Source organism: Hordeum vulgare, chromosome 5H, assembly GCF_904849725.1.
Source record: "Hordeum vulgare subsp. vulgare chromosome 5H, MorexV3_pseudomolecules_assembly, whole genome shotgun sequence".
NCBI lineage: Eukaryota > Viridiplantae > Streptophyta > Magnoliopsida > Poales > Poaceae > Hordeum > Hordeum vulgare.
In genome coordinates this window covers 304299345-304321773 of record NC_058522.1, presented here as the reverse complement: position 1 = coordinate 304321773, position 22429 = coordinate 304299345, and the positions used below count along the sequence as shown (strand labels likewise).

Sequence of the window (22429 nt, the reverse complement as noted above, 5' to 3'; positions counted from 1 at the left end):
TTGAGTTGAACGTATTGCTGCGCACAAAATCTAAAGGAAATAATTTTGAAGTCCAACATGTGTTTGTATACATTGGAAGAAAATTATTCGGAATCAAAGTCTGTTGGATGTGAAAATGCTGTCTTTTTTTAACACCGTTTATTTCACGTGACTTGCGGTTCACACATCCATGATATGTAGGGTCTGACTTGGCAAGATACCTGATCGCCGTGCCACATTGTCGGGCAGGGTAAGTGCTTTGGAAAATTCAATGAAGAGATACGCAGACAAGAACTCAGAGTTCGTCGTAAAGCCAGAGATCGGCCATGAATTTGATTCATTGGGCGAAGCTTGCGACTTTTACAACCTATACTCTTGGGAGATTGGCTTTGGCATCAAGTATGGACAATGCAGAAGAAATGTCGAAAAATGCAAGACTGTCCAGGACATAGTTTGTGGATGCGCGGTGAGTTACATCATCCACTCCTTGCAAACATGCGATTTGCAAAAATACTTAGTGTGGTGTGTGGTTTGTTTCGCATCTGAAAAGTCTTATAATACGTCTCACTAGCTCTTTTCACCACGTGTCCAACAGGGAAAACCACGCAGGGAGAATACACACTCAGTATGCTGCCAATGTCCTGCATTTTTAAGGTTACATCGCACACCAGACCATGGTTGGTTCATCCATGATGTGAAGTATGAGCATAATCACGGCATGGCACAAACTTGTGGAGAGAAGTTGCATTGGGCATCTCACAGGCACATTGATGCCCATGCCAAAGATATTGTCATGCACCTTAGAAACAACAACATATCGTTAAGCAAGACATTTGGTCTGATTGCAAGCTTTTTTGGAGATATGCAGAACTTGCCATTTAACAAGAGGTCTCTACGTTACCTCTGCAAGAGGATGAATCAACAACAGGGTGATGACGATATCAGGAAGACAATTCAGCTATTCTCTGAATTGAAAGAGAGGGATCCAAACTTCGTTGACAGCGTGCTTGTTGAAGAAGAGAGCAAGATCAGGGCATTGATGTGGACAGACGGTAAGAGCCGCCACTAATACAATTTTTTTGGAGATGCAATAACCTTTGACACGACATATCGCACCAACCAGTACGATATGACCTTCGGATTGTTTGTTGGTGTCAACAATCACTTCCAGAGCATCATCCTTGGAGGGGTATTGCTTCATGATGAAACAACTGAGACCTTTGAGTGGGTGTTCAGGGAATTTGTGTCCTTGATGGGAGGACATGCTCCAAAAACAATACTCACGGGTAATTTAAAATCATGTTTCCTGTGAGCACTGATTAGTGGATTACTAGTTTGCTCCACATACACCTAACCGGGAATGTCGTATCTTTTTTTTTGCAGACCAAGCCCGGGCAATGGAGCTTGCCATAGCTTCCCAGTGGCCTGATACAATACACAGATGGTGCAAATGGCATGTTTTGCAGAAAGCTAGGGAAAACCTTGGACCTGTTTACTCAAAAAACAGTGATTTCAAAGACGAGTTTCACAAACTTCTAGAGTACATGGTTACCGTAGACGAGTTTGAAACTGCATGGGCATGCTTGATTGAGAAATATCAACTCGAAGACCACCCATGGCTCACTCAGATCTATGAAGTTAGAGCAAAATGGGCTACGCCATACTTCTCAGGAGTGTTCTGTGCAAGGATGACGAGCACACAACGTTCGGAGAGCGCAAACCACATGCTAAAAAATTACGTGCATCCGGCATCGTTTATGAACAATTTTGTGAGGCAGTATCAGAAACTAATGTTCGACAGACAATCAGAGGAAGATTTTCAAGAGAAGAAGTCTCGTGTGGTAAGCCGGCGATAGAGCATCATTTCAGATCATATTTTTGAAGATTATGCATACTGTATTTTGTATATTATGTTTAATTAAATTGAGTGCCAACCAGAAATTTCAGGGTGGTGTTGTTCTTAACCTCGGAGTGCCACTAGAATTCCATGCAAGCAAGGTCTACACCGCAGCTATGTACGAGCTGTTTCAGCACGCAATTTACTTATCAGGGTCATTTGTGTTGCAAGAGGCCTGGCAGTCAGAGCAAGGCATGGTGTATGTCGTTAACCACATATATGCAGAGAGGAGGCAAGCATGGTCGAGGACACAATATCATGTTTTGTTTGATGAGGGATCTGGAGGATATTTATGTTAGTGTGGTCTTTACTCACACATGGGTATGTTGTGCTGCCATGCTATCCGGGTATGTCACAAGAGCCAATTCTGATCTTTATTTCAAGAGCAAATGTACAGCTGATTCGTGTCATTATAAGATGCTCAAAGTTGTGTTGTTTTCCAATGGACTCAGTTTATGTTTTAGGTTTTTTTGGTTGTTATAAGCTTATAATATAGAATGCAAGAAATAAAACACACCTATACTCAATGCAAATAATTAGCACCGTTTTTTTCAACAAAACTGAATTATACTTATTCATCAGGTTCTACTATCCCTTGGAGTTAGGGATATTCCGGAGGTACATATCATGAAGAGATGGACGAAGAACGCGTGTGAGGCTTTGCCAAAGCATCTGATGATCTATAAAGAATGCAATTCCGCTTTGAAGGATGCTACTTATCGCCACTCTTCACTGTACAGCAAGGCGCTTGAGATTGTACAGATGGGCGACAAGAACACCGAAGCTTATGGCGCCACAATGAAGGTCTTGCTGGATGCAATAAGCATCCTAAATGAAACCAACCAGGAGAGTGATGGTCGAGGGTTACACGACCAGGGTGCAGCTCAAGTTCATGACCAAGATATGCCTGTAAGAACAGGAACAGATGGATTGTGAGGCTCAATGAATGTGATATCACACAAGAGGGATCGAGGGAGGCCAACAAACGCAAGGGCAAAGCCAAGTTATGAAAATGTGAGCAAGCCCAGAACGAAGTTTTGCTCTCTTTGTAGAGGGAGGGGTCACAAATCTTCGGCATGCCCCTCATACAAAAGTGCAGCAAAGAAACAGAGGAAAGTCCCAATGTGTTCCAAGTGTGGCCTTGAAGGCCACAAGAGGAATAACTGCTCAGGAAGAACTTTCGGTGTATTCCAGTGACAAACCTTTAGTTCAAGATGTCCAGTCCGATATAGTAGTTGGAGAGAAGATGGATTTGATGCGCATCTCGTGCATTTTTTGGTAGAAGTTGGCTTTTGGAGGTACAAAATGTCTAGAAGGGATGTTAAGAAATACCGAATTCGACGGTGTAATGAACAGTTAGGTTCAGTTTGTGGCCATGTATTGATTTTTCAGATTCACAACACCAAATCTCGGCAATGCTACAAGGATGCGTATGTCTAAAGTGAGTGGATGTACAAATGCAAAATCCATAAGGGTAAATGCATATGTTACATGTTGTTCATTTGTCTATCATACATCATCTGGGCATGTTAAGTCTCCTGATGCTCTGCCATTTTTTATCCTACACATCATCATTCATTTTGCAATATGGTACGGGATGTGCAAACTAAAATATTATACAACACTTTTGCAGCAGGAAACAGACATTTTGTGTACTAAAGGAATGATATTACTCAGTTTTCCATCACGGTACAACAGCAAATAGGTCACTAATAACGAATTTGTTGTCAAGAGTACAACAACAAAAGCAGTGCAGTTCTAACACCAACACACTATGATGCAAGCTTGATAGATATAATCAGAGAGATCACTATCAAAACTACAATAAAAAGCATACGCTTATGCTGTCTATTGTTCTTCTCCTTGACCATTTGTTCAGCGTGCCCCATTTGTTCTTGGACAGCCATATTTCCTTCTGTCATCTTGCGCAACAAACTCCGCAATGCATGCATTTGGATGCTCTGTTCCTCAATCCCCTGTTCCAGGTCTGCATTGACTCCCCTGAGCCGAGTGTTCTTCCTCCTAAAGTTGTTCACCGCGTCTCGCAGATCGACCAAAAGTTGCCGAAGAAACGGCGTGGTGGGGTCATCAAACGATTTAAACCAGTCGCAACCTCCAACCTAGTGAAGACCATTTGACAGATGCATGAGGGGGATAAGATCCATCTAGAACGAAGAAGGGATGGGTTGAAAATGAACTCTTACCCGAGACCTCTGGCACTTAAGATACCTATGCCCAGGATTGTTGTTGCTCCATCCATCTTGCACCTTTGTGTTTGCAAGCACACCAGCAACCCTCAGTTGGCTCGTACGCTAGAGGCTGCTCACGATAAGGAATCGGAGAGGGGTTGGGGGAATAGTCAGCATGTCCACCATGGCGCGAGGAGCGTGCTCCCGTTGACGAGGAAGACGATGCCATCCTTCAGAAAGGATGGAGGCTGTAGTTAGGGTTTGCGGTTGGTGAGGAGGACAGGAGGAGGAGTGGATTTTGTGGCTATGGCGTGAGGTTGGTGAGGGGGGCTCGTGTGGCTGGGGATGGGGATGGGGCTGGTGTGCAAAATTTAATTCAGCGGTACTAGCGCATTTTCTGCGATTTTGCATTATTGTTTTGCTGCTGAGGCCGTGCGTATCCTTTAGGGCACTTTAATATACATAACAACATATGATCACAGTATAGATTTTATCCCTTAGGGCACTTTAGTATATATAGTGTTACCAAAATGACACGGGCATCCATATCGATATATCTAACGTTACCGATCTTTAGGAGGGCATCCATAACATTGAATGAGGATGAATCAAGGGTCAACAATCAGGACTGCCATACTCAAAACACGTCAATTCAACATTCTTTTAATTTTGCATCCCCAACAAGATATTTAAAGGTTATGTATAGATATTGTTTAGGAAATGCAGCTAACACGTCTGCCATACGCAAAACACTAGAAGGTCCAAATTCATCTCTCTCAATCTAATTTCAATATTACATTAAGTTCCCAGCAAGTCGTCTAAGATATGACGGTGAACCACACTTTTATCGCTGCAGGGTCTTCAACCTTCTCGAAAAAATTTGATACCAAATCGTCAACCTTCAAACCAAGAAAATGTGCATAAGTCCTGAAACCTCCCTGTAGAACGAGCCTCTCATCCGTAAGCTTCTTGTATCTAGCATCAACATATGCATCAACATCATGGAAAAGCATAAGCTGTCCTTCTTCCTCAAGAATTCCCGTTTTCTTCTCAATACGTTGCACCACTTTTTTTGGGATTCTCTGCAAACAATAGGTATTAAAAAGCAGAAGGTAAAAGGTTAATATGATGTAAATTATCTCCAGCACACATTTCAGTAATACCCTTATACTGTGCATTCAGTTCACGTATTTAAAACACTAACCATGTAGCCAGATGAAACGTCGCATTTGCTAATCCTGTGCACTAGGACGCATCACGAAGACTTTGTTGGTCCAAACGCATTTCTGATCATCTTTTCCATCTCAGAATATTCCAGCTCTATCCCCCTCGTGATGATGCATTTATTGATGATCTTTTTCTTCCTACGGTTGAGACCACGCATGGCTTCATACCACACGTATAAAAAAAGAACAGGTTTTTAGACAATGAGAGTAAAACACAAAAAATATACAAATTAAATTTGAAGCATAATTTGTAGTGGAACATCTTTGTTTTGAATTTTGATCATTAAAAGGAAAGTCTTTTAACTAGAGAGAATTGTTTGCCTAATACGTTGTAATTCTCATGGAACATGTAACTACTAATAAGATAATAGTACAAAAAAACTAACTTTCAACACAGAATGCAATGTAAAAACAATTTATCTATAGTTAAATCCAGGTTCTGTTAAAGGTGTATAGCAAGAGCCTTAATATTTGTCGTATCTTTTGGTCTTTCAGCTAGTTTCAAGGATAGAATACTATGAAAAAAACAGAAGAATGTCCGCATCAGATAATCTCGTTCAGGCCAGATGTATATTGAGTTAAGATTAACACACGATAGAACTAGAAAAACCATGTTAAAGATCGTCGTGTAAAAGCATGATAATACAAAATGAAACAACATTCCAACATAACTGAGCGGTATCTGTTGGACGCCATCCCTCTTTATGTCGACTGAGAGGTTGTAGCCTCCGTTACTCATGTAGATATACATCATATCGCCTGGACACACAACATAATCATCTAGAAGCTGCTGCCATCCCTCACCCACGATCTTTGTAGCCAAATCATCATACTGAAATGTAACCTCATACTGCAGCCTCTCAAAAGTAAAAAAGTAAGCAGTCCAACTATTGATGTCTCCTTGCATCACATCTGGTTCAATACGATGGATGTCTTCTTCAAAGATATGCCGGATAGCGCATGAAACAAACTGTAAAGTGTCATTGCAAGGAATAAAGTTAGAATGACGTCATGGCTTGATCTAACTAAGGTGACAAAATGAAAATGTTTTGTGAACCTTTTCACAGCTTACCATCTTCGAGCGATATAACCTTGTGATCGGTATCCCTACATGACACGGTGGACCTTGTGCATCACGACAGACAGCAATTTCATGCTTGCAAACACGGCACCTATCCCCCTTCAGTCCAAATACAAATCATCATTGAATTAGAATGGTGAAAATGTAGTGTATCTAACAAAATGCAACCTGTACAATAAACTAAATACATCCCTTGCAAAACTGGTGATATCAACTGTTTAAAAATCTGGTCTTTGTACCGTCATAAGTTCAGAAGCAGCGAAATGTATACCTTTGAGGCCAACCTAACCTTGTGCTCATTGGTATTCATAATCTACATCAGTATAGAATAAATAACCCGGATTTTACTGTATAGCTCAGTGGCAAATAATATACATTGTAACTGGTTTATCACCACTACCAATACGTATTAGTATCAACGGATCTGGGATAATATATTAATACACATCCTAGTGTTCAAGAGCGAGTTGCCTGACAGATCTGAATGTTATATTTTGGTGCATGTTGCTACCATCCCTAGTACGCGAGATCTGCTGCCAGGTAAACAAAGTTGACTCAGGGAGATCTGGGAATAGAATCATGTTCAACCAGTGAATATACTATAACAAAACGGAGGCTGAACCAGAGGCAGCTCCGGCACCTCCGCGCAAAGAGGATTGAACAGAGATGGGATCTCCGTGCAGGGAGGATTGAACAGATGATGTGGAAAATACTTGGGATAATTCATGATGAATTGACTTTATCTGCGCATCGTCCTCCATTATTCTCGGCCAAATGGATTGAGATCTGAGATGGGAACGAGGAAGGAGAGGGGAACGAGCGAATGTTTCTCTGTGGACCCTTCGTGAGAAAAAACAGCAGGTCCACTTTCAACGCACGATAGATGAGTTACAGAATATTTCCCAATCGTACGCCAGCTTATGCGGAAGGCCGACTAATGAATCCCATGCGCGTAACGTCGATTCCAGTTTAGCCGCATAAAAAAATCTTATTTTTTCAAATAATAATAGTAACATTAATACCGCATTACGTCTAGTAGCGATCAAATTAATTTTACTATCTTAATATATAATCCGACGGCTAATAAGAATCAGCCTCCGAATTTATTAGAGAGATCATCCAGCTTGGTACGAAGGAGATCATCAGGCGACCTATATGGAATAACATACACCTTTAGTCGGACCCATCTGGTGCTCTTGCACATGTAGCCGAAGAACTTTATAAATCAAGACCACAAATGCAATTACTCGCTCACAATGTTAGTGATTTATTGAGCTGTCATAATGTATGGTATCATCCACGCGAATGTAATTATAATTTTTTTTTGCAAATACCATGCACTGTAATCCGGACTATCAACATGCACATTACGAAGGAGCTCATCAAGCGTTCTGTTATGGAATAACTTACACATCCAGTAGGACCCTGCTGGTGCTCTTGCATATATGTCCGAAGAACTTTATAAATTGGGAATGACGATGCGATTACTCAATGGCAATGTTAGTTGTTATAACGTGAGGTACTATCCTCACGAGGGTAATCATAACAACACGACAAATACCATGCACTGTAACCCGGATTAACACCATGCATTGTAATCCGACCCATGCGGTGATCTTTAGTATATTGCTAAAGAATTTAAAAATCGGCCGTGTGCATGCAAGTCACCCACGGACTTGGTATGAAGGAGCTCATCAAGCGACCTCTATGAAATGACATAAACCTTTAGTCGGGCCCATCTGGTGCTATTGCATGTCTAGCTGAAGAACTTTATGAATCGAGAACACAGACGCGGTTACTCGCTCGCGATTTTTACTGATTTTATTGATAATGTTTCGATGTTGAATCTGTCACATTACATATTTTATCCTTTGCCTGTCTTGTTGTTAGTTCGATGAGTTGTTATAACATGCGACACCATCCACACGAGTGTAATTATAACAATACGACGAATAACCAATCAGATATCTAAGCCGCCTCACGGGGTGCTATTGCACATATAGATGAAGAACTTTTCAAAACGGGGATACTGTTACGAAATAACATATACCTTAATCGGACCCATATGATGCTCTTGCATAAATAGCCGAAGAACTTTACATATCGAGAATCCGGATGCGATCACTCGCTCTCGAGTATATTGCTAAAGAACTTTAGAAATCGGACGCGTGAATGCAAGTCACCCGCGGGCTTGGTACGAAGGAGCTCATCAAGCGACATGTATGAAATGACATAAAACTCTAGTCGGGCCCGTCTGGTGCTATTGCATGTATATCTGAAGAACTTTATGGATCCAGAACAGGGACGCGGTTACTCGCTTGCGATGTTAGTGATTTATTGATAATGTTTCGATGTTGCATCTGTCACATTACATATTTTATCATTTTCCCGTCTTGTTGTTAGTTCGATGAGTTGTTATAACATGCGGCACCATCCACACGAGTGTAATTACAAAAATACGATGAATACCAAATGAAATCTCTAAGCCGTCTCACGGGGTGCTCTTGCACACATAGCTGAAGAACTTCTCAAAAACAGGGATACTGTTACGAAATAACCATACTTTAATTGGACCCATATGGTGCTCTTGCATATATAGCCGAAGAACTTTATAAATCGAGGATCCGGATGCGATCGCTCGCTCTCTAGTATATTGCTAAAGAACTTTATAAATCGGTCGCGTGAATGCAAGCCACCCGTGGGCTTCGTACGAAGGAGCTCATGAGGCGACATGTATGAAATGACATAAAACTTTAGTCGGGCCCATCTGGTGCTATTGCATGTATAGCTGAAGAACTTTATGGATCGAGAACACGGACGCGGTTAGTCGCTCGCGATTTTTAGTGATTTTATTGATAATGTTTCGATGTTGTATCTGTCACATTACATATTTTATTCTTTGCCCGTCTTGTTGTTAGTTCGATGAGTTGTTATAACATGCGGCACCATCCACACGAGTGTAATTACAACAACACGACGAATACCAAATGAAATCTCTAAGCCATCTCACGGGGTGCTCTTCCACATATAGATGAAGAACTTTTCAAAACAGGGATACTGTTATGAAATAACACATACCTTAATCGGACCCATATAGTGCTCTTGCATATATAGCCGAAGAACTTTACATATCGAGGATCCGGATGCGATCACTCGCTCACGAGTATATTGCTAAAGAACTTTAGAAATCGGACACGTGAATGCAAGCCACCCGCGGGCTTGGTACGAAAGAGCTCATCAGGCGACATGTATGAAATGACATAAAACTCTAGTCGGGCCCATCTGGTGCTATTGCATGTATAGCTGAAGAACTTTATGAATCGAGAACACGTACGTCGTTACTCGCTCGCGATGTTAGTGATTTATTGATAATGTTTCGATGTTGCATCCGTCACATTACATATTTTATCCTTTGCCCGTCTTGTTGTTGGTTCGGTGAGTTGTTATAACATGCGACACCATCCACACGAGTGTAATTACAACAATACGACGAATACCAAATGAAACCTCTAAGCCGTCTCACCGGGTGCTCTTGCACACATAGCTGAAGAACTTCTCAAAACAGGGATACTGTTATGAAATAACCATACCTTAATCGGACCCATATGGTGCTCTTGCATATATAGCTGAAGAACTTATAAATCGAGGATCCGGATGCAATCACTCGCTCACAATGTTAGTGGTTTATTGATCACGTTTTGATGTCGCATATGTGTGTATCACACTACATATTGTATCTTTTTTGTCCGTTTTTTTTGTTAGCTCGGTGAGTTGTTATAATGTGTGCTACCATCCACATGTGTGTAATTATAACAACACGGCAAATACCGTGCAATGTAATCCGGATTATGAACGGGCACTTTAATCCGACCCATCTGGTGCTGTTGAGTACATGGCTGAAGAACTTTAGAAATCCATCGCGTGGATGCAAGTCACTCACGGACTTGGTACGAAGGAGCTCATCAAGCGACCTGTATGAATGGACATAAACCTTTAGTCGGGCAATACAAAGGAGCTCATCTGTCACATTACATATTTTATCCTTTGCCCATCCCCACGAGTGTAATTATAACAGTACGAGGAATAACCAATCAGATCTCTAAGCCACCTCACGGGGTGCTATTGCACATATAGATCAAGAACTTTTCAAAACGGGGATACTGTTATGAAATAACATATACCTTAATCGGACCCATATGGTGCTCTTGCATATATAGCAGAAGAACTTTACATATCGAGAATCCGGATGCGATCACTCGCTCTCGAGTATATTGCTAAAGAACTTTAGAAATCGGACGCGTGAAGCAAGCCACCCGCGGGCTTGGTACGAAGGAGCTCATCAGGCGACATGTATGAAATGACATAAAACTTTAGTCGGGCCCACCTGGTGCTATTGCATGTATAGCTGAAGAACTTTATGGATCGAGAATACGGACGCGGTTACTCGCTCGCGATGTTAGTGATTTATTGATAATGTTTCGATGTTGCATCCGTCACATTACATATTTTATCCTTTGCCCGTCTTGTTGTTAGTTCGATGAGTTGTTATAACATGCGGCACCATCCACATGAGTGTAATTACAACAATACGACGAATACCAAATGAAACCTCTAAGCCGTCTCACGGGGTGCTCTTGCACACATAGCTGAAGAACATCTCAAAACAGGGATACCGTTATGAAATAACACGTACATTAATCGGACCCATATGGTGCTCTTGCATATATGGCCAAAGAACTTTATAAATCGAGGATCCGTATGCAATTACTCGCTCACAATGTTAGTGGTTTATTGATCACGTTTTGATGTCGCATATGTGTGTACCACACTACATATTGTATCTTTTTTGTCCGTTTTGTTGTTAGCTCGGTGAGTTGTTATAATGTGTGGTACCATCCACATGTGTGTAATTATAACAACACGGCAAATACCGTGCAATGTAATCCGGATTATCAACGTGCACTTTAATCCGACCCATCTGGTGCTCTTGAGCACATGGCTGAAGAACTTTAGAGATCGATCGCGTGGATGCAAGTCACTAGCGGACTTGGTACGAAGGAGCTCATCAAGTGTTCTGTTATCGAATAACTTACACATCCAGTAGGACCATGCTGGTGCTCTTGCATATATGTCCGAAGAACTTTATAAATCGGGAATGCGGATGCAATTACTCACCGGCAATGTTAGTGGTTTATTGTCCATGTGTGTGTATCGCATTACGTATTACGTATTCTATCCCTTGCCCGTTTCGTTGTTAGTTCGGCGAGTTGTTATAACGCACGGTTCCATCCTCACAATTGTAATTATAACAACACGACAAATACCATGCACTATAAGCCGGATCGACACCATGCACTGTAATCCGACCCATCCGTGGGATTGGTACGAAGGAGCTCATCAGGAGACCTGTATGAAATGACATAAAACTTTAGTCGGGCCCATCTGGTGCTATTGCATGTATAGCTGAAGAACTTTATGAATCGAGAACACGGACGTGGTTACTCGACCGCGTTGCAATCACTCGCTCACAATACCATGCACCGTAACCCGGATTGACACCATGCACTTCTCAAAACGGGGATACTGTTATGAAATAACATATACCTCAACCGGACCCATATTGTGCTCTTGCATATATAGCCGAACAACCTTATAAATCGAGAATCCGGATGGAATCGCTCGCTCTTGAGTATATCGCTCGAAGAACTTTATAAATCGGTCGTGTGAATGCAAGTCAACCGTGGGCTTGGTACGGAGGAGCTCATCAAGCGATCTGTTATGAAATAACTCACACATCCTATAGGACCCTGCTAGTGCTTGTTATATGAGCGAAAGGAGCTGGTGGGCTTGGTACGAAGGAACTAAGCAAGATACTTGGTAAGAACCAACATAAAACGTAACCCGCCCCATATGGTTGTTTTACAAGACGGCCACGCAGGTCCAGATTAATACCTTGCAGAAATATATTCATTTTATTGGTTGGTGTTTTTTCTATATGTGAATTGAGCTCGTAAGCTGGTGACGAAGTTCTATTACCAATAAAATTGTGTACAACCGGGCGTTTTTATCAGAAACTTTTAGTGCGTTCCTTCACGGCTCCCTGGACGGTTTTTGAACGTCCATAGCAATCCGGATAAGAATACTAGCGTTTTTGTGTATTAGAGAGTAAAAGCGTTATAAGAATTTATTTGAAAGCTACATCAGTTTTCATTTTTATAGAAGTCAACGCGACTCAATTCATCACTATTTCTCGTGTTTATAGAAATAAACAACTTTAGAATGCGTCCATCCGGATATACATCTTGTTATATAACAAGATTCATCAACTGTTCATCGGTTACAAATGACGGATTACAACAAAGGGTAATGGGAAATAACAAATACGTGGACACACTGTACCCATCGCATACAAAACACATAGTAAAACCATTGTTTCCGGTGATCAAACAGTAGCAATTGCTTCAATCACGGAAGGTCGGTGGCCAACGCTCGGTCAAGGGAAATGCTTGCCTCATCTGACCATCCTCGGGTAACCAGCGCAAACCTTTGACAGTGCCGTTAACCGTGTCAACAACAAACATGCCATGATCGAATGCGAAGGTTAGTAGAACAACCGATGAGTTCTTGCTAGATGATCTGATTTGCATGGAGTAGAAATCACGAGGGCCAACATCCCCATAATGAACGCCAAACGCGGACTGCCATATATTAGGACCAACCGTACTGGAAAATGTGTGGACTAAATCTAGTTTTGCGCAAAAGCTCCACTGTAAGTGGCCGTGCACTAGTTGAAGCAGCCAGGTATTGAGTGAGCCATGAGAACAATTTACCAAAGACAAGATGCCAGACTCATTAAGGGAAACACTGTAATCGAGACATGACCTAGTTGAAATTGGTAGATGCACGGCAGTGAATGTGGAGCTAGGAATGTCAAAGCGAATTAACACGTCTACAACATACATCATGTATAATGAGCTGCCGGATAAAATGGAGTAAGGATCTATGTGAAAGATGCAGGGAGGACGATGTGGAAAAGGATCAGACACAAATCTTGTCCAAGCCCCGTCTCTGAACACACACACGTGTACATGGAAATTAGTTTTGGACCTGAATTTAATACCATCGTAAGATCTATTATAAGGGCCTGCTGCATCTTTAACGAACAAGGAAAACGCTGTCTGACCGGCTCTCTGCAAGATGCCAAATTGACCATAGAAGTTGGGACTTTGCTGGCCATTCAGGCGAGGCACCCGAGGGATACGAGTTGCTAAAAATGAGTATGCAGGTGGAAACGATCTTGGAAAGAAAGTGTAGTACCCATCGATAGTTATATCGTCTGTGTCAGAGGAAACAAAAGGAGGGCTGCTGACACATACGAGCAGCTCACCAGACTCAGATGCTATTATGCGTTTTCGTGAGAGGGAATAATCATCGATACGTGAATGAAGGAGAGCTCTGGTGGCCTCACCTTGCAAAGCTAATGCATCGACGACCCGAAAATGGAGGCTGTAACCACGTTCGAACTCGGCCAAGAATCCGAGCACGGCCGGGTGATTGCGACGAACGTATGCTTCAATGAAAGGTTGGGATCTAGATATACACTTCCATTAGGGACTAACAGCAGAGCTGCGGATGAGTGAACAAGTGCATGATAGCCTGGAAAGGATTTCTACCAGAAGTTGCTCATTGTCAAGAACTGACATGGAAATGATGCTGGACATGGAGGAAGGGGAGTGTTGGAGTTGGTCGATGGAGGCAGAGGTGGCAGAGGTGGCAGGAGGAAGGGGAGTGTTGGAGTTGGTCGTTGGTCGATGGAGGCATAGTGTGTTTGGAATGAGGGAGCAAGCGAGGAGTGGGTGGGTGAATAGTTCAAACGGCCATGTGTTTGTAATGAGGGAGTAGGATGTGGACATATATATGATTAGCAATATCATAATGCTAGATGAAATTATAATAATACAAGCTTAACTGTTGTTCTTAATCCATATCCAGATTACCCTAACATTACGACGGTACATTAATCAGAGTTACAAAATCAGCTGGAAGATCATAACCGCGAAGCCTTGAAATGTCGTTCGTCGATGGTAGTGTAGATCTTGCCGAGCTTGAGTTGCTTTGTTATCAGTTTCCTGAAATTTGAAGAATACACATTCGTAATTTGAAATAATTTTTTCAAGTTAAAGAATAGCGAGGACATGTCGGAAAATACATTACATGATATCGTCTTGACTCGCGCCCACCGCGCTGCGAAGCAACTTTAGGCTCACACCGTGTTCTATGTCACTGAAATTTAAAAGAACTTAATAATGATTGTGAGTAGAACTTCAGGTTGCGATAAATCTATACAAGGTGCTCACCGGTAGGCTGGGTCGCGCAAAATGGAGAAAATCTTTTCCTCAAGACTACAGTGATTTGGGATCTGGCTTGGAGTGATATAGCTTATTGGCATGACAGTCGATGCAGACGTAACTGCAGCGTGTTTCTCCTGCTATTAATTGTAATCAATTTGTTACCCAGACAGTATAAATTAAGTATGAATAAGCCCCTAGCACGACAAACCTTTTAGCTGGTTTGCCTAGAAATGTCAACATGAGCCTTGATGTAGTAGAGGAAGTGATGGGTTATGTCGTCGAAGTTTTTTACAGTCCTGAAACATGAATAGGAGTCCAAGAGGAATTAGCGATTGATAACAATCAAAAAATCATGCATCTAAAAAGATGGATTATCTTATCCTGCTCCATGCACCTGACTATGTAGGCTTTTATTTGAAAAAAACCCTCCAAGCTGGTAGCCCTGCCGACGACACGTACGTAGACCCCGTTGCTGTTTAGATGAAAATTTGTAGCTAAAGGATACGATGAAAATAGTCAGACAAGTACAATTCATTAGTGAAAGTGAACTTTCTAACTTGAACGACCAGGCATCCCTGGAGTCCTGAGGGCAACCAAAACTGTTGAAAAAATGACGGGCTTTGCGTGTTAACAACACACACTAAAGATGCTATGCTAATCACTGCTTGATTGAATACTTACCAGAATAACACATTTAGGGACCCGGTGCCGTCGTATAGGTCAAAAGTGCAGTGATCCATGCTGAGTTGTTTGTTACTGATCATGCCTATCAGATCGGTCTGTGTATGTTTTCATTAAAAGTTAGCAAGTTGATTACGCATGATAACATTTAACCATATAGTTGAGTGTGACTATACCGTTGACACTGGCATGCCGTCGATAATCAATGGAAAGCGTTCGGTGTCTTCGTGGAAAGAATCCAACAACATCTTAATAGTTAGCGGCCTGAGAGACGATGGAGCAGCTTGGGCAGCCATCGAGTAATAGCTCCATGAGGTAATATGAACTATGAAAACAACATCCACCAAATTAGTAGTTGAACTTACAGGGATTGATGATGTACCGGATGGATTCGGCAACGGCGTCATCATTGCTTCGCCTGAGAACATCTCCGAGCTAGAGTTGGCTCGGTTTGCCATGACGTAGCTAAAGTTATGGAGGTGGATGTTCCTGGCACCGTATACTAAATACCCGCGCGGCACGGACCGGTACCCGCGCGGCGTGAAACGATGGGCAGCATGGCCAAGGCATGGGAGAGGGGGAAATCAATCAGTCAAATGCACTGTGCACTTTACAGCAAAGGGAGGCCCCTACCTGTGGAGACAAGATGCCTATCCAGCGCGTGCAGTCTACAGCGAATCCAATGTGAGGACCCGTCGGCATGCAAAAACGACCATGGGTAATCTATGCACAGTGGAACTTTGTTATAGCTAAACACCACACTTTTTGAAGACATGGTCAATGACGTGTCTCTGAAAACACACACACATGCGCGTCGATACAAGTATTGTCCCTGATGCGCCTTTTTGCAAGGACGCGTCGATCTCCTAATTTTTTTCGGAGACATCCAGAGAGACTGTTAATAAAAATACCAGCACAAACAATCTTCTGTGAGTTCATTTTGACGAGCACTGTGGCATGGTGGTGCGGCAGACCCGTGAGTTCTCTTTGCCAGCTTTTTTTGCAAGACATGCCTGTGACTTCAATTCAAAGAGGACAGTGGCATGGGCCTGCAGCAGAGGAACCAGGCCCCGGTACGACACGCACGTAAAACAAGGGATTTTACTTCGTCTGGAGCATGGAGTGGCGTGAACAGCGACTGCTGTCTAGGAATCGACCACACAGGTTTAATTCAGCAGTGCGTGCGTTAGTTGTAGTATTAATGGGAATTCATTGTGGATATGCGCAAAGTTCTCTACAAAACGGGTGACAGCTCCTCTAGACAGATTCAGTTCACTTGCTTAAGCCTAGAATATTCCCAACAGTGCGATGTCGAACCTTCAGGCACTCCACAGGTTGCGCTGCGCGTGTGGCAGGCAGTGCGCAAAGCGCAAAGGATCGTCGGTGGCGAAGCGCGACAAGTTCTTCCTGAGATGCATCAACTACAACGTGAGATCAGCGTAGATGGTGACACCCTATTGGGATCAAATAATCTTGCTTATCTAACACACAGTCACCGATGTCTCCTTTGGTGTAACCAGGTACCAGGTGCAAGGTTTTGCGAAGCATACATCTCGGAGGAAGACCTCGACAGGTACACGAACCAGTTTTGCCAGACTGCGGTTGATCTTGCCAACTACCACAAGAACCGTCATGAGAGCTGCGAGGAGAAGCTTGACGAGGTGCATGAACAGCTCGAAGAGGCAAACGCTGAAATAAGGAGGCTCAAGTGGATGAACAAGGCGATCCAGATGGCTCTAGCGGCTACTGCACCAGTGGCTCCAATCCTAGCGGTCACGTCCGCATGGGTGGCTAAGTGAGCTAGATGGCATCGATCTAAATATTTGTTGGTTTGTTGGCCAACAAAACGTCTTATGTATCTTACTGCTTTCTGAAAGTGCGTTATATCGACTAGAGGGGGGGGGGTGAATAGGAGATTTTTAGAATTTCATCACTGAGGAAATTCCTTTTGAGGAAATTCCTCACTGATGACTAACTTACAGCGGAAACAGTTAAGGATCAGTTGTGCAATTGTTCACAGCAGCAGTATTACAGAGTGAAGTTTATGAAAATAGATTGCACAACAAGCAGGCACGCAGAATACAGATGATGATTTACTCAAGTGAAGAATTTGGGGTTGAGGAAATTCAGAGAAAGTCTTCAGCAAATTCTTCAAACAGTCATAGTGAGAGTCATCAGCACATAATACAGATAAAGTAAAGAGTTGAGGAATTAGAACCCGATTCTTGGTGAAGACTGTTGTTGATGACCCAGTTCCAACTGCTGTGACAGTTGTACATCTGGTTTGGAGCGGCTTGGTATTGAAACCAAAGGACACCCAGTCCCGGGACACACAGTCCCTACCGTATTCTCCTTGAGCTAAGGACACACAGTCCTCGCCCAACACTCGTGGTAAGTCTTCAGGGCAGACTTCCAAACCCTCACAAACTCGGTCACCCGGCGATCCACAATTGACTGCTGGATTGCTCTAGACCATGACGCCTAACCGTCTGGAGGATGCACAATCCTCAAAGGTAAAAGGCTTCAGTCCCACACAGGAACAACTTCTTCAGTGATGCTCAATCACTAGATTTGGTTTGTGGTTTCGGTGGGTGGTGTATTTCCTCACTGATGATTTACTCTCGAAAGCTCTGAGGAATTGGGTTGCTCTTATGACAAGTGTCAGTTTCTAACGGAGCAGCCAACCAGCTAGTGGTTGTGGGGGGCGGCTATTTATAGCCTGGGAGCATCCCGACATGATTTGACATTAATGCCCTTAAATAATATGACCGTTGGAGTGGATAAGATCAGTGACTTGGCCTGGCTTATCGAAACGGTCGGGACTCTCAACTGTGAGAGTCCTCATGTTACTCATATTCCTCACTTGAGGCTTTTGGTAGGATTTGGCTTGGGTTGAGCATCATGAGGAAATTCATTCCATAGCGTTACTTTGACCCCCTTTAACAGTACGGTGTTCCTAATCATCAAATGCGAAGAAAGTAAAACAGAAAACGTAAATCTTCACGCTTCAATTTCTTCAGAACGATTTTCTTCAGGAACCACCGATCTTCTCAATATCAATATCTTCATGAGGAATATCTATTTCATCGCAAATTCTTCGCGATTCATTTCTTCAGCTTCAGACCAATTTCTTCAACTGAAGACATATATTTTTAGGGGTCGATATTCTTCAAATATCTTAAACTCCTCAATGACTTATAGATCCTGTGTACACTCATAAACACATTAGATACTTAACCTATAAGTCTTCAAACCACCAAAATCACTAAGGGGCACTAGATGCACTTACAATCTCCCCCTTTTTGGTGGTTGATGACAATTAGGTTAAGTCTTCAACAGGGATCAAAAATATGAAGTGTAAATACTCAATTGAGGAATTTGAAGACAAGATTCACAGAGACTCCCCCTGAAGATGTGCATACCTTGAGGATTTTGCTTTTATAGCATATGCACATTGATGATTTATATCATGGAGATCTCCCCCTGAATCTTGTAAATCATGCATACATATAACATATTATATGAAGAAAATGAAGATGCATGATGGCAAATGGTATCTGACGAATTTCAGCATGCGTGCATTAAAACTTGAGGAATAAGCATGCGAAGAAAAACGTTCAAAAGCATCAGAGTACCATCGGGCTTAAGTTACAACTCATTACATAAAAACTTCAGAAGAGCCAAGAGTTTGTAACTTAAATATAGTTCATAAGCCCCAAAAATAAATCCCGTTTGAAGACTAACTCTCAAGTTTCTCCCCCTTTGTCATCAAGGGACAAAAAAGGACAAACTGAGGACTAACGCCCGTGAAGACTTCATTGCTTGGCAGTTGATGAAGATCCTTGGCGCTTCTTTGGTGTAGTCTTCTTCCTTGGGCCTGTCGCGGTGTCAAGTTGTTCCTCATCAGATTCGGCGGTGCGGAAGGACAAGAAGGAGCTGTCTTCAAGATCTGGCACTGGAATTGGCCTGAACTTCTTCTTGGGAGGCCACGACCAGTCAAAGTCCTGCTCAAAGTTCAATTCTTCAAGTTCAGTCTGGGTCTTCAGATGTGCAAGGGTAGCCCAGGTGCGATCAAAAACCTCATGCAGATAGTGATGATTAAGCTTCACACTGTTCTGTGTCTCAGTGAGGGTTTTCACAATGGCACCAAACTGGCGTTTGACCCATTTGTGGTTGTGATCCACCTTCTGATGAAGACTGAGAAGAAGTTCTCTGGTGGTTAGCACGCGAGGAGGAACTGGGCTTGGCGGACGAGTCTCAGTGTCGTCCCATGAGGAATATGCATCTGGTTCTTTGAACTGGCCATCAAGGGGCCTGCTTTCTTCATCAATCATAGACTTTCCTTTTCCCTCAATGGGCTCGAAAGTCTTCTTGTTGACCCGGATAGGAGGCATATAACCAACATGGTTCTGGAAATCTGCGTGAAAGTTGATGCCTGTCCTTGTCCTGAGGAATCTCATGATCTATGGTGCATAGATTTTGTGATCATAGGGGCACATTGCATTGTCAGCCAAAGTCCTCAAGAAGAAATCATGGATATTCATGGGGATACCGTGAATGATGTTGAAGAGGATGTTCTTCATGAGGCCGACGACATCTTCGTCATCATCATGGCCTTTGATTGGCGCTAGCACACTGCAGAGAATGCGGTAGACAGACCATGGTGTGTACTTTAGCTCATGGACGAGGAATGTGGTTCTTGAGGGTTTTCCTACAGCCAAAGGCTTCATGAGGACTTCCATCATTCCATTTGGCAGCTCACGCTCACCATAAAGCTTCACTGCCCCTTCTGAAGGAATTGGTACGGGCAGTTCTCTGAGGAGTTCAGACGCTGGAGCCTTGTAGTGAGTATTTTGGGTCATCCAGTCGAACACCCAAGTGTTGATATCATCAGCATTGCCCGAGATGTGCAGAGTTGAATAGAACTGAAGAATTAGCTCACTATTCCAATCTGATATGTCGGAGCACATAGAGAGCAAACCTGCATCATGTAGTACACTGAGGACTGGTGCCATGCAGGGAATTTCTTCAAGGTCAGCATGAGGAATGTGCTTGTGCTGGAATATCTTGTTGCGGCCACAGAGCACAGAAGCATAGTAGTTCATCTGCGTCCTTGTCCAAAACTTCAGATGCCTCATTTGAGGCTTGTCATAAGGATTCTCTCTGATGAAATACATACGTTCCTCAAAGAAATACTCTTTCTGAAACTTGGGCCTCTTCGAGAATGGCAGGCGCTGAACTGGATTGAGATTGTGCTGAGGAATGGGAGGGGAAACAACCATGGCAGATTCTGGGTTGAGGACAATGAAATCATTGTCAGGGGCGGGAACATTTTCTTCAGCAGTTTCCTCAGGGTGAGGAATTTCTTGCTCTGGCTGAGCATCAGGCTGAGGAATTTCTTCTTCCTTCTCAGCTTGAGGAGTTTGGTCAGCCTGTTCAGTGGGAGGCGCCTGCTCAGACTGGACATTTTCTTCAGCTTGATTTTCATCAGCTGACTTTGTGGCAGACGCAGATTCATCAGCTGCTGCAGCTGAAGCTTGAGTAGTTTCTTTCTGAGGAATATGAGGTTGAGGACTATCATCAATCTGTATTTCCTCATCAGTATGCTCCTCAGAGGCAGCATCCTTCATTTCCTCATCTGCCCTTGTAGTGTGGTCACCAATGACGACCATTGCATATGAGGGTGCAACATTAAGAGGCACCAGGTCCAGAGGGGCAGATTCTTCAGTTTCCTTGAGGCGTTTTGCCTCAATCTTTTCTTCTGCGGAGGAAGCTTTTCTCTTCTTCACTTCCTTCTCAGCAGCTCTTGTCTTTTTCGCGTCTGATGCAGACGGAATTAATTTCTTCACCTTTGAAGCTTTTGGTGAAGGTGTTTTCTCAACAGATTCTTCAGCTGGCAGTGAGGAACCAGCTGGAACAGAGTCATTAGCGTGCTTTGGTGAAGCAGCTGGATCAGTAGCAGTTTCATCAGGGTTTGCAGTTTCATCAGGAGCGATCTCAGTGATGATTTCTTCAATGGCCGGCTCATCAGCACGGCGCTCTTGGTGTTGTTCCTCAGCTTGAGGAATTTCCTCCTCAACAGGAGATGCATCTTCTGGCTGTTCAACCAGGGGCTGAGGAGTTGGTGCTGGTGGGGGGTGACGTCTCTTGTAGTCATCAACAACACTAGTGGCTAGCTTGATGAAATTGCGTTTGATGCTTGTGCGGTCTGACAGTTTCTCACACTTGTCAGTCAAGACTTGCAGCTCTGCCTGGGTAGACGCCAATGCTTCAGGCGTCAGCTTGAGAACATTTTTCCGGAGGAATTTCTCCTTTCTGGCCTTTGCAATATTTGCCTGCTTGGCCTTCTGTTCCTTCCACTTGGCTTCGTTTATGAAAGTAGCCACCATGTGGCTTACACCAGGAGGAAGTTTCAAGTCATCAATGGGTGTGTTTGGGTCTTCATACCACACATTGATGAAATCGAGGAGGACCTTGGGGTCCATCGCCAGAGGAATAGCACTGCCTGATGCTTGTGCTACCCTTTCTTGCTTGTTCCTGATGATGGCTTCCAGAGTTTCATCATCATATTCTTCACTTCCCTCTGATGCAGACGGGACTGTGATGATTTTGCTTGGGCTGGGCAGAGGTGCAGATTCAGTAGTTGCCAAAGTCTTCACATGGGGTGTTGAAGACTTTGTCTCCGAGCTAGTTGCAGCTGGGAGTGAGGAGCTAGAGCTGGCAGTCGTAGTCTTCACGACTTTCTTCTGTACTGGCTTTGGAGATGGAACTGAGGACTTTGGTGTAGATGTGATTGGTGCTGAGGGTTTTGGCGCTGATGGTTTTGGTGTTGACGGTGTTGGAACCGAGGGTTTTGGAGCTGAGGGTTTTGTGACAGAAGTCTGTGCAAACTTCTCTTGGGGCTTTGAAGCTTTTGGCTTTGTTGGCACTGGCTTTGGTTGAGGAATCTCGGAGCCTGAGGTTTCTGCTGCTGAGGAATGAGCAGCACCGGAGTCAGCAGCTGAGGATTCATGAAATTTCTTCAC

General features: G+C 43.2%; 1 protein-coding gene, 1 long non-coding RNA gene and 1 pseudogene across 2 annotated transcripts; all 3 read right to left on the bottom strand.

Annotated features, from left to right (window-relative positions):
- Nucleotides 1–4751: 4751 nt before the first annotated feature.
- On the bottom strand, nt 4752–5721 carry LOC123398432. Its single transcript, XR_006610150.1, has 2 exons — nt 5270–5721; nt 4752–5147 (listed from the first exon to the last, which is right to left on the bottom strand). It is a non-coding gene; the product is annotated as an uncharacterized LOC123398432 (long non-coding RNA).
- Nucleotides 5722–5729: 8 nt separating this feature from the next.
- On the bottom strand, nt 5730–7232 carry LOC123398431. Its single transcript, XM_045092903.1, has 3 exons — nt 7086–7232; nt 6364–6471; nt 5730–6261 (listed from the first exon to the last, which is right to left on the bottom strand). Exons 1-3 carry the CDS (start codon nt 7131–7133, stop codon nt 5734–5736), a joined length of 684 nt encoding a protein of 227 aa, XP_044948838.1. The 5' UTR covers nt 7134–7232; the 3' UTR covers nt 5730–5733.
- Nucleotides 7233–14419: 7187 nt separating this feature from the next.
- On the bottom strand, nt 14420–15862 carry LOC123396635 (annotated as a pseudogene).
- Nucleotides 15863–22429: the final 6567 nt, after the last annotated feature.